This window comes from Mobula hypostoma, chromosome 29, assembly GCF_963921235.1.
Source record: "Mobula hypostoma chromosome 29, sMobHyp1.1, whole genome shotgun sequence".
NCBI lineage: Eukaryota > Metazoa > Chordata > Chondrichthyes > Myliobatiformes > Myliobatidae > Mobula > Mobula hypostoma.
This window is the reverse complement of record NC_086125.1, coordinates 4,427,342-4,440,344: the sequence shown is the minus strand read 5'-3', so window position 1 is coordinate 4,440,344 and position 13,003 is coordinate 4,427,342. Positions and strand designations below refer to the sequence as shown.

Here is a 13,003-nt window from a genome sequence, read left to right as displayed (position 1 = left end):
CTGTTTATCTCACACTGAGCTACAGTATGTGAAATGTTAACTGTTTATCTCCCACTGAGCTACAGTATGTGAAATGTTAACTGTTTCTCCCTCACTGAGCTGCAGTATGTGAAATGTTAACTGTTTCTTCCCCACTGAACTACAGTATGTGAAATGTTAACTGTTTCCCTCTTACTGAGCTACAGTATGTGAAATGTTAACTGTTTATCTCCCACTGAGCTACAGTATGTGAAATGTTGTTTCTCCCCCACTGAGCTACAGTATGTGAAATGTTAACTGTTTATCTCACACTGAGCTACAGTATGTGAAATGTTAACTGTTTCCCTCTTACTGAGCTACAGTATGTGAAATGTTAACTGTTTCTCCCCCACTGAGCTACAGTATGTGAAATGTTAACTGTTTCTCCCTCACTGAGCTGCAGTATGTGAAATGTTAACTGTTTCTCCCCCACTGAGCTACAGTATGTGAAATGTTAACTGTTTCTCCCCCACTGAGCTACAGTATGTGAAATGTTAACTGTTTCTCCCTCACTGAGCTGCAGTATGTGAAATGTTAACTGTTTCTCCCCCACTGAACTACAGTATGTGAAATGTTAACTGTTTATCTCACACTGAGCTATGGTATGGCTGATGTCAGTACGTGACTTACCATTGTATCCTCATCGTCGTCGTTGACTATCTGAGACAGGAGAGAAATATCTATGTTCATCTTTCCAATTTAGTGAACTGCAAAACAAAAATAAGGATCATTTAAAGCATTTCGAACTACAAATGACTTTGCTCCCTACCAATGACGGATGCTTTCTAGCAACTGACTGCCTTTTTCACCCCTGAACAAAAATTCTCGATAGGCCTCAGTGTCCATCTCTAATTGCCCTTGGACTGAGTAATTTGATGTGATGTCAGAAGACTGACAGAATGGCTCTGGAAACAGATATGGATAAGCGGGGGAAAACTTCTTCTCCCAAAGAACATTAGTAAACTGGTCAGATTTTCATGATTCCCAACTTATTGCTTTAAATTCCAAAGAATTTATGCTGAGATGCCATTTGATGCCACAGCTTCAAGCCATTATTCCATTCCGCCGGACCACCAGACTAGTCCAGTATCATTACTACCAAACTACTGTGCACCTTAGTACAGGGTGATCCAGAGTTTGCAAGACTTTACAGACAGCTGAATGAGTTTTCCTAATGGTGAATCTGTGGAATTCATTGCCACAGTTGGTGTAGAGGCCAACTTATTGAGTACATTTAAGGTGGAGGTTGATAGGTTCTTGATTAGTAAGAGTGACAAAGGTTATGAAGAGCAGGCAGGAGAATGGGGTTAAGAGAAAGGTAAATCAGCCATGATGGAATGGAAGAGCAGACTTGATGGTCCAACTGGCCTAATTATGCTGCTATGTCTTCTGCATGATGGTGAAGAACTTCCTAAAACCAATACACATTTGTTCTGTTGTCATTATTTGGCTTGAAGTAATTTTCCAAAACTCTCTTTTCTCATAGCATTTATATCCAATGTAAAGGGACTTCAGTAAGCCAGACAGACATTAAATACAATTTTGTCGTTTCATGGTTACTGTTTCTGTCACATAAATCCTTTTATTGTAAAGTGGAGTTTGCCAAATAGAGGATTGTTCAGCCACTGATGTCAAATGCATTACGTTGGGATAAAGGATTGTGTCAACTGGAGGAGAGTACCAGAGGTGATGATGACAATACAACATTCAGGATCCTGTCGGATGTCAGTGATGTGGACACGCTGAGCTGACTTGAGAAGTTGGGTAGTGGTAAAGGTGCTCCCATGTGATCCAACTTCCATAGATAGAGAGATAGAGAGCTAGAGAGCGAGACAGAACGAGAACACTTGGGTGCCTAAGACTTCTGCATAGTACTGCAGTAAATTTACATATTGCACTGTACTGCTGCTGCAAAAAAAAATCATGACTTATGTGAGTGATGATAAACCTTGATTTAGATATTGGTTTCTACTGTGGACTGAGAGTCGGGCGGGGGGGGGCGCAGAGAGAGGGGAATCGTATTTGGGACAACCACTCAGACCCCGGGAACTGGTGGGCAAACTGTCGTTGCTGGCTCTCAACACCCCCCTCTGCAATTGGACACTGGACTTCTTAACAGTAAGGCCACGGTCAGACCGGGAGGGCAGCAACGTCTCTCGCCTCGTTACACTGAGCACTGGCGCTCCCCAACGCGGCGTGCTCAGCCTGCTGCTGTTCACGCAGCTAACGCATGATGTGGTGTAGGGTCCAGCTCAAACTGCATCATCAAGTTTGCGGATGACACAACAGTGGTTGGCCTTATCGAGAATAATAATGATGAGACAGACAATAGAAAGGACGTGGAGTGGCTGGTGGATTAGTGCAAGAAGGACAGCCTAAGCCTGAATATGGAGAAGACAAAGGAAATTACTGCGGACTTCAGGAAGGTGCAGAGGAACGATGCCCCTCTGTGAGTACATGGCTCCTCCGTACAGAAACTGAAGCATAGTTCTCTGAAGATGGAATCTCATGTGGATAGGGTGGTGAAGAAAGCTTTTGGTTTGCAGGCCTTTATTAATCAGAGCATTGAGTATAGGAGTTGGGATGTAATGTTGAATTTGTATAAGGCATTGGTAAGGCCAGATCTGGAGTATCGCTGGACCAGTTCTGGTCAGCGAATTATAGGAAAGATGTCAATAAAATTGAGAGAGTACAGAGGAGGTTTACTAAAATGTTGCCTTGGTTTCATCTCCTAAGTTACAGAGAAAGGTTGAACAAGTTAGGTCTTTATTCTTTGGAGCGTAGAAGGTTGAGGAGAGACTTGATAGAGGTGTTTAAAATTATGAGGGGGATTGACAGAGTTGATGTGGATAGGCTTTTTCCATTGAGAGTGGGGAAGATTCAACAAGAGGGCATGGGTTGAGAGTTAAAGGACAAAAGTTTAGGGGTAACATGAGGGGGAACTTCTTTACTCAGAGTGGTAGCTGTGTGGAACGAGCTTCCAGCAGAAGTGGTTGAGGCAGGTTCCATGTTGTTGTTTAAAGTTAAATTGGATAGGTATACGGACAGGAAAGGAATGGAGGGTTATGGGGCTGAGTGCAGGTCGGTGGGAATAGGATAGGGTAAGAGTTTGGCACGGACTAGAAGGGCCCAGATGGCCTGTTTCCGTGCTGTAACTGTCATATGGTTATAAGTGCATCAGGTTCCCGGGAGTTCACATTATGGATGACCTCACCTGGTCCCTTAATATCACTTCCCTGAACAAGAAGGCACAGCAGTGCCTCCACTTCCTAAGCGGACTAAGGCAAGCAAGGTTCCCTTGCCTGGTCTCTCAGGGCTGGGTGTCTGTGCACCCATGCCAACCATGACCCTGGCACTCTCTCTCTGCCACCTGTCTCACACCGTCCCTGGAGCACTCCACCCTCGCTATTCCCATCATCCTTTGTTCCCACCAGATTTATAAACTCGCTCCCTTCTCCTTGTTGAGGAACATTGTACTGTGCAATTCCCCGTTTCAAAAGGAGAACTGTTGGACAAACATGAGAAAGAGTTGCAGGGGTATGGGGAAATAGCAGGGAGAGGGAGCGATCCCCCGGAAGCTGGTGTGGACCTGATAGGCCAAGTGGCTTGTCACGCCTTTTCCTATTCCTTCTTCTTGTAAAGTTTATTGGTGGTTGGCAGATCAACATAAGGTGCATGACTGTCACCTGCTGAGTTGGAGTGTGGAGGAAGTATACCCACTGAACTGCATCCCCCACCCCACAAAGAACTCCTGATATCAAAAAGTCTAAATCTTTTCAGAAAGTTAGATATGCACTACAATATCCATTACAATGTCAGTGATAACCCAACAAACTTTCCATGTTCAACTCTGTCTGTCCTAAAAGTCTCAATTTAGTATCCAGATGTTTCCTTTGCACCTCATAGGAATTGCCTTCAAACAATATATGCTGCACTGTTTCTTGACAAGTTCACTCCCACAAATGACGTTCTCACAACACGCTGGAGGAACTCAGTAGGTCGGGCAGCACTCGTGGAAAAGATCGGTCGACGTTTTGGGCCGGGACCCTTCGTCAGGACGGAAGAGGGAGGGGGCAGAGGCCCTATAAAGAAGGTGGGGGGAGGGTGGGAAGGAGAAGGCTGGTAGGTTCCAGATGAAAAACCAGTAGGGGAAAGATAAAGGGGTTGGGGAGGGGAAGCAGGGAGGGGATAGGCCGGAAAGGTGAAGAAGGAATAGGGGAAAACACAATGGGTAGTAGAAGGAGGCGGAACCAAAAGGGAGGTGGTAGGCAGCTGGAGGAGGGGGCAGAGTGACATAGGGATAGGGGAAGGGAATTACTGGAAGTTGGAGAATTCTATGTTCCTACCAAGGGGCTGGAGACCACCTAGACGGTATATGAAGTGTTGCTCCTCCAACCCGAGTTTAGTCTCATCATGGCAGTAGAGGAGGCCATGTATGGACATATAGTCATAGTCATACTTTATTAATCCCAGGGGAAATTGTTTTTTGTTACAGTTGCTCCATAAATAATAAATAGTAATAGAACCATAAATAGTTAAATAGTAATATGTAAATCATGTCAGTAACTTATGAAATAAGTCCAGGACCAGCCTATTGGCTCAGGATGTCTGATCCTCCAATGGAGGAGTTGTAAAGTTTGATGGCCACAGGCAGGAATGACTTCCTATGACGCTCTGTGCTGCATCTCGGTAGAATGAGTCTCTGGCTGAATGTACTCCTGTGCCCACCCAGTACATTATGTAGTGGATGGGAGACGTTGTCCAAGATGGCATGCAACTTGGACAGCATCCTCTTTTCAGACACCACCATCAGAGAGTCCAGTTCCATCCCCACAACATCACTGGCCTTACGAATGAGTTTGTTGATTCTGTTGGTGTCTGCTATCCTCAGCCTGCTGCCCCAGCACACAACAGCAAACATGATAGCACTGGCCATCACAGACTCGTAGAACATCCTCAGCATCGTCCGGCAGATGTTAAAGGACCTCAGTCTCCTCAGGAAACAGAGACGGCTCTGACCCTTCTTGTAGACAGCCTCAGTGTTCTTTGACCAGTCCAGTTTATCTGAATGGGAGTGGGAAGCAGAGTTGAAGTGGGTGGCTACTGGGAGATCCTGTCTGTTTTGGCGGACGGAGCGGAGGTGCTGATGAAGCGGTCCCCCAATCTGCGTTGTATTTCACTGATGTAGAGGAGGCCGCACCGGGAGCACCGGATGCAATAGATGACCCCAACAGACTCACAAGTGAAGTGTTGCCTCACTTGGAAGTACTGTTTGGGGCCCTGAATGGTGGCAAGAGAGGAGGTGTAGGGACAGGTGTAGCACTTATGCTTACAGGGATAAGTGACCTTCTTACGCATATTAATTCTGAACAAGGAATTATTCAAACTAGTATGGAGAATATGTAAACATTTAAGTACTTCTCTCCTTTTACCCACCATCTCACAGTCGAGTTCTCACCATCCTCTGAATTTTATATAAACACCGTCCTTTCTTTTCCTTATTCCAACTATGTTGCCACAATGATCGAATAGACTTTTTAATTATGGTTTTCATCTCCCCTTTATGCAAAGACACCACTACATTTCTATCCTTAATTTTAAGTGATTGCTTGGCTAGAATGTCTGCCACCTCACTACTTTCAACCCCGACACAGGCGGGAACCCATAAGAATTGGATACACAGGCCTGGCCCTGCAGCTTCAACAGATGTTGTCAAATCTCAAAAAGAATGCCTGGCTTACGATTTGAAGTACCTGTTTTAATTGAAGTCAAGACCAAGAATGAATCAGAGCACACAAGTACCTAATCAGGGCATACTTCTTCGAATCATTTCAAGGCGAAAGTGATAATAGCCATCCCAGATGTGAATACTGATACTTTGTCTGATAATTTTTTCTTATCAGTCACCCGATCCTTGGTAACACAGACAGAAACACCTGAACGACTTGTCACTGGATCTTTTGAACCATCTATGTAGATTTGCCTATCGCCACAACAGGTCTACAGCAGACACGATCTCAATGGCTCTCACGCAGCCTGGACCTACGTCAGGATGCTATTCATTGACTATAGCTCAGCATTTAACACCATCATTCCTACAGTCCTGATCAGAAAACTACAGAACGTAGGCCTCTGTACCTCCCTCTGCACCTGGATCCTCAGTAATCAACACTGGCACACCACAGGGACGTGTGCTTAGCCCACTGCTCTACCCTCTCTACACCCAAATTGTGTGGCTGAGCACAGCTCAAGTGCCATCTATAAATTGTTACAATAGCATTGTTGGCAAGATCTCAGATGGTGACAAAAGGGCGTACAAAAGTGAGATATATTGATCTGACTTTATATCTTATATCCTTCCTATACACGAGGAGCAAAAATCTTTACCTTACGTCTCTGTCTAAATGTGCAATTTATAGTAATTTATAATAAATATTATGTACAACAGGGCAATATAACATAGAAGTACAGTTGTATCAGCATGAATTAATCAGTCTGATGGCAGGGTGGAAGAAGCTGTCCCGGAGTCTGTTGGTCCTGGCTTTTATGCTGCAGTACCGTTTCCTGGATGGCAGCAGCTGGAACAGTTCGTGGTTTGGGGTGACTCGGGTCCCCAATGATCCTTTGGGCCCTTTTACACACCTGTCGCTGTAAATGTCCTGAATAGTGGGAAGTTCACATATTCAGGTGTGCTGGGCTGTCCGCACCACTCTTTGCAGGGTCCGGTGATTGAGGGAAGCACAGTTCCCATAGCAGGCAGTGATGCAGCCAGTCAGGATGCTCTCAATTGTGCCCCTATAGAAAGTTCTTAGGACTTGGGGGCCCATACCAAACTTCTTCAACTGTCTGAGGTGAAAGCGGTGCTGTTGTGCCTTTTTCACCACACAGCCGGTATGTACAGACCACGAGAGATCCAGCTAGTTGAGTGGTGTTGCAGCAATAACCTTGCACCCGACATCAGCAAGACCAAAGAGCTGATTGTGGACTTCAGGAAGAGTAAGATGAGGGAACACAAACCAGTCCTCATAAAGGGATCAGAAGTGGAGAGAGTGAGCAATTTTAAGCTCCTGGGTGTCAAGATCTCTGAGGATCTAACCTGGTCCCAACATATTGATGCAGCTATAAAGAAGGCAAGGTAGTGGTTATATTTCATTCAGACATTGAGGAGATTTGGCTTATCAACTAAAACACTCAAAAACTTCTACAAATGTATTGTGGAGAGCATTCTGACTGGCTGCACCACCGTCTGGAACGGTGGGGGGGGGGCTACCACATAAAATCAAAATAAGTTGCAGAAACTTGTACAATTAACTCCATCATAGGTACTAGCCTTCATAATATCTAAGACATCTTCAAGGAGCAGTGCCTCAGGAAGGTGGCAGCCATCACTGAGGACCCCCACCACGCAGAACATGCCCTCTCCTCATTGTTACCGTTGGGAAGGAGGTATGGGAGCCTGAAGACACACACTCAGCTTTTCAGGAACAGCTTCTTCCCCTCTGACATACGATTCCTAAATGGACATTGAACCCATGACTACCATCTCACTAGTTTTTTTGATTTCTGTTTTTTTTGCTGTACTTATTTTAACTTAACTATTTAATAGTTACTGTAATTCAGTTTTTTCTCTATGCTTATTATGTATTTCATTGTACCATTGCCATAAAGTTAACAAATTTCACAACATATGGCAGCGATATTAAATCCGATTTTGATATGTAAGAATTCATATTTGCCTGCGTATATTGCCGAACTACTTGTGCCACTGATATATAATCATTCTTCATCTTGATTTTTTTCTTGAAGGTTTAAATCAACCACAGGCAAAGGGAGAAACCATGGGGGAGTGACAGAAAGGGGTGCACTGGGACACTGGGACCAGATTCCACATTAAACAACTCAAGATTTTGTGTCTATTCATTTCCCATGCTACCACAACGGAAGTACTTATGACTGCTGTGCTCACAGCACTGCTAATGTCACAATTACTGGATGACCAACTTTATATCCTCGGATTCAGAATGGCGTTAATATCACTGGCATATGTTGTGAAATTTGTTGTTTTGCGGCAGCAGTAAATTGCAATACAATATAATGAAAGCTGCAAATTACAATAAGTACATATAAAAATTAAATTAAACTAAACAAGTAGTGTGGAAAGAGAGGAAAAAAAATACTGAGGAAATGTTCATGGGTTAATTGTCTATTCAGAAATCTGATGTTGGAGACGAAGAAGCTAACCTTGAAACACTGAGCATGTGTCTTCAGCCTTCTGTACCTCTTCCTTGATGGTAGCCATGAGAAGAGGGCATGCCCTGGATGATGGTGGTCCTTAATGACGGGTGCTGCCTTTTTGAGGAATCGCCTTTTGGAGGTGTCCTGGACGCTGGGGAGGCTGGTGCCCATGATGGAGCTGGCTGAGTCTACAACTTTCTGCGGCCCCTCTATACCCAACGGCGATGCAGCCGGTTAGAATGCTGTCCGTGGTACGTCTGTAGAAGTGTGCAAGTGTCTTTTGTAACATACCAAATCTCCCCAAACTCCTAATGAAATATAGCCACTGTCGTGCCTTCTCTGTAATTGCACCAATATATTGGGGCCAGGATAGATCCTCAGAGCTGATGACACCCAGGAACTTGAAACTGCTCCCCCTTTCCACTTCTGATCCCTCGATGAGGACTGGTGTGTGTTCCCTCATCTTCTCCTTCCTGACGTCCACAAGGTTGTTCTGCTGTGACACGACCCAGCCAGACGATCTACTTCACTCTTGTACGCTTTCTCATCGCCATCTGAAATTCTGCCAACAGTAGTTGTGTCGTCGGCAAATTTACAGATGGCATTTGTGCTGTGCCTAGCAACACACTCATGAAGCAACACGCACAAAATGCTGGAGGAACTCAACAGGCCAGACAGTGTCTATGGAAACAAAGTACAGTCGACGTTTCCGGCCAAACATAATCTCAATGCTTGAGCTTGAACTTTATCTAAGGGCATTAAGGCTCCCCATAAGCAACACATCCACACTCAAAGACAGATCTGATTACAGCAATATACGTTTGTTTAAGTGCCCTTCTAATCACTCCCAACTAAGCACAAGGGCTTTTTTATACTTCTCTAGAATCTTATTTAAAAGCACCTTCCATGTTAGCCTCGTCTCCATCCACATACATAGAAACACTACAACTGACTCCCATTTAAGAGATTTACCATATAACTTGTGATCAATTGTGGGTGTAATGTTCCTTTTAGAAAAACGAATAACCTGAGTCTTTGCAACAGCAGATTTAAATCCCCACCAACGTCCCCATTCCTCTTCTTCATGAATAGCTGCCTGCAGTTTCCGAACTGTCTAATTATATTCCTGCCTCTCTTCCGCACTCCATCATCATCATCAGCATATCATGATTTGGAAACATCCGAGCCAACACTTAGGAGAATAGCATTAAACATAATGTTAAAGAGGAGTGGGCTACACACGCTACCCTGTTGAGTCCCACTCTCTATCTCATACCCCAAAGAGAACATTGTTCCCACTCTAACTTGTATCATCCTATCACATAAAAAATCTTGAATCCAATTGAACATTCTACCACCTGGTCCCATCTTTAAGCAGAAACCCTTGTGTACATAACATAAGGTTTCTCTACATCAAAGAAATCTACGACCACTGATTCTTACCAGCTAGAACCTTATGAATATCAGATTCCAATCTTAACATAGCCGTTCTCCCGTTATGAAATCCAGATTGGTTTACAGCTAATTTTCCACTACTTTCCACACAATAAGCAACCCTTGCTATAACCCTTCATTCAATTATCTGACATACATGTGATATTAGCAAAATAGGTCTATAAGATCATAAGATATTGGAGCAGAATTAAGTCATTTGGCCCATTGAATCTGCTCTGCCATTTCATCATGGCTGATCCATTTTCCTTCTAAGCCCCACATTCCTGCCTTCTCCCCATATCCTATCATGCCCTGATGCAGCAAGAATCTACCAACTTCTGCCTTAAATTATACCCAATGACTTGGCCTCCTCAGCCACCTGTGGTGACAAATTCCACAGATTCGCTACTCTAAAGAAATTCCTCCTCATCTCCGTTCTAAAAAGGATGCCTCACGATTCTGAGGCAGTACCCTCTGGTCTTAGACTCCCCCCCCGCCCCCAACCTCCCACTATCTTTACCACCTTTCAATAAAGGGATTAAAATCTGTTCATTTTCAGGAAGGAGAAGGTTGCCCTTTAAGTCATATTGTATTAAAAGATTCCAAAGCCGATGTAAGTTTTGAGTCTGATAACCCTGTAAACATATTATAGCAAATAACTTTTTCCCAGGTGATGTCTGACCAGCACCATTAATAGCCATTTTAAGTTCAGATAATATAAATTCAACATCCAAGCAGGAACTGGAACATTTTTTTCCCCTCAGCAATCTGAAGATTGCTTAGAAACATAGAAAACCTACAGCACTTTGGCCCACAAAGCTGTGCCAAACATGTCCTTATCTTAGAAATTACCAAGGGTATAGAAACATAGAAAACCTTGCCAAAACTGTTTCTCTATGAGACTTAATTTACTTAAATTGGCCAAACTATGTACAGACATGTTTTTGCTAATAACTTAGCTTTTTCATTGTCAGTAACTGTGACCTTTTCCCAACCACACAACACCGGTAATGCAAGTTTTCTAAATCCGCCCATTTTCTGTATCACACCCCAAACCTCCCCACCCTGGATCTCTTTCCCAATCCTATCACAGTTCCGTCCCCAATACATTTTCTTTGCTCTTCTTACCACTTTTCTAACAATAGCCTGAGCTTTTTTTAAACTGTATGAAAGATGAACGGGAGTAACACTGTCTAACTTTCCCAAAGCCTTATTCCACTCCTTCACAGCTCTTTTACAATAATCTGTCCACCAGGGAACAGCTTTCTTTTTATTATCTCCAGTGATCTGGGAGTTGATCCTTCAGCTAATGTTCAGGACATCTACTTTCACATAAATCATCCAGAATATCCCAAACAAGAGAAAATCTGCAGATGCTGGAAATCCAAGCGACACGCACAAAATGCTGGAGGAACCCAGCAGGCCAGACAGCATCTATGGAAAAAAGTATAGTCGCCGTTTCACGTATTTCCCAATTTGCCTTTTTAAAATTCCATCTGGGGATACAAGATCCTTTCCTCTGATACACATCTATTCCCATTGCACAGTTAACGGGGAAATGATCACTCCCCACTGTTGTATCATTATGCACTTCCCAGTTAGACACACTTGCAATATCCACAAATACCAGCATGCCTATAGCAGAAACAGCGTTGTTAAATAGATTTATCCTTGTACTCTTACCATCATTCAAGCACCCCCAAACACTTTTCTAACAGAAACTCTTCCACCACCCATTCACATTTATGTCACTGCAACCCCACATGGTACGACCAGCATTAAAATCCCCAGACCTTATATTTCCCATTTCCAGCCACACTTTCCAATAAAACTTATAATCTATGCTTTATTATTCTTTCCTCAAATTTCAACCACAATAGCCTCATAAATAACTTCAATTTCCATAATTTTGTGTGCCGTCCCATCTTTGACAGTAGGTAGCCACCTCTTCTCAATGATAGCGTCTTATATCAATATAATCTTGTATCTTAAAGCTTAGACAAGATTTCACCCCGGTTCCCTGAACACATCGGGTTCATTTGTGGCCCAAATGAAGCGCCAGAGAGCGGATAATTTACACGGTCGCCAGCCGCCGACCTTCGGCCACTCCAGCAGCTGCTATCACTCACCTAACTCGTCGCGCTCGCCACCTCAAGCCGTGGCAGCGGATTGACAGGCTCGCTCGTCAATCAGTAACATGGAATCTGAGACTGAGTCGTTTTCCACCGGCCAAGCGTATATGTTGGACCTGCAGGTTGAAGGAAAAGAACGAAAGTTGACAGTCTGACCTACTGAGCACCTCCAGCATTTTATACGCATCATGAAAATTTATATTGCAAACATATTCCAATTTTAGATGCTAAATTATCTTCACTTAAAATGAGCCTTTTTAACCTGAGACTTTGTGGTGTAAGATCTCTCTTCGTACGCATCTGTAATTTAATTTTGTAATTAAACAGAAACGCGTTACGCCGCGATGACTCGTTTGTTACACATCGCCTTCCGTCACTGAGTTTGCCGGCGGCCCACCGCTCAGTTTGCTGTCAACCAATTGCGGAGGCAGGAGGGACTGTTGGTCCCGCCTATCCAACTATGATTGGCTTGACCGATGAAAAACGACGTCAATCACAGGAGTCCCTGTTACTGATTGATGAACGAACCTGTCAATCAGCTGCCAGGGCTTGGGCTGCGAGTCCGCCGAATAGGTAGGTGATAGGAATTGGTGGAGTGGCCGAAGGTCGGGGATAGGCAACCGTGTAAATTATTCGCTTCATTTGGACCACGATTCCCGGTTGGCAGTCTCATCACCCCTATATTTAATTGAAAAGGGAAGTACCAGTGTGACAGGCGGTGTCTGCCCCAGAATGAGACCATTCGGCCTGTCATGTCTGTACTGGCTCTCAGGAGAATCGTCTCTTCTCCCTACCAGTTCCCTGCACCCTTGCAACTTATTCACTCTCACGCTTTTCCAACAATTTTCCTTTTAGAAATGAAAAAAAAAGAAAATACTGTAAACACTCAAGTCAGTCAGCGTCTCTGAAGAGAGAAATTTTACTAAAGGTGAAGTTACAGTGGGTAATAAAATAACCTTTTCGTTCTCATTCCTCACAGGAGGATTCACAACTCTTGTCTCCCTGCATTTCTCCAAAACTATCTTTTACAAATACAGTTAGTCTACTACTGCCGTCTCCCCACTTCAATTTATCTTCGCCCGTCTACATTGAATCCCTGTGTGTCCGACACTGTGTCTCCCCATCTCCAGTCAGTATCTTTATTTAATTTATTTATTGTTGCCTAGTTGCACCAATTAACCTAC

At 43.8% G+C, this 13,003-nt stretch overlaps 1 protein-coding gene across 5 annotated transcripts in view; it reads right to left on the bottom strand.

The window, feature by feature from the left end:
• The window catches only part of LOC134339269 (cytospin-B-like), a 39,203-nt gene extending 26,992 nt beyond the window's left edge, over positions 1-12,211 (bottom strand). For all 5 annotated transcript variants that reach the window (XR_010016370.1, XR_010016371.1, XM_063035640.1 and 2 more), the window contains exons 1-3: positions 12,082-12,211; positions 11,817-11,935; positions 649-725 (exon numbers count right to left, since the gene is read on the bottom strand). Coding sequence is in view for 3 of the 5 variants with exons in the window: in XM_063035640.1 (XP_062891710.1) it covers positions 649-708 (60 nt within the window). In the remaining 2 variants the exon portion in view is untranslated. The remainder of the gene's footprint in view (positions 1-648; positions 726-11,816; positions 11,936-12,081) is intronic.
• Positions 12,212-13,003: the final 792 nt, after the last annotated feature.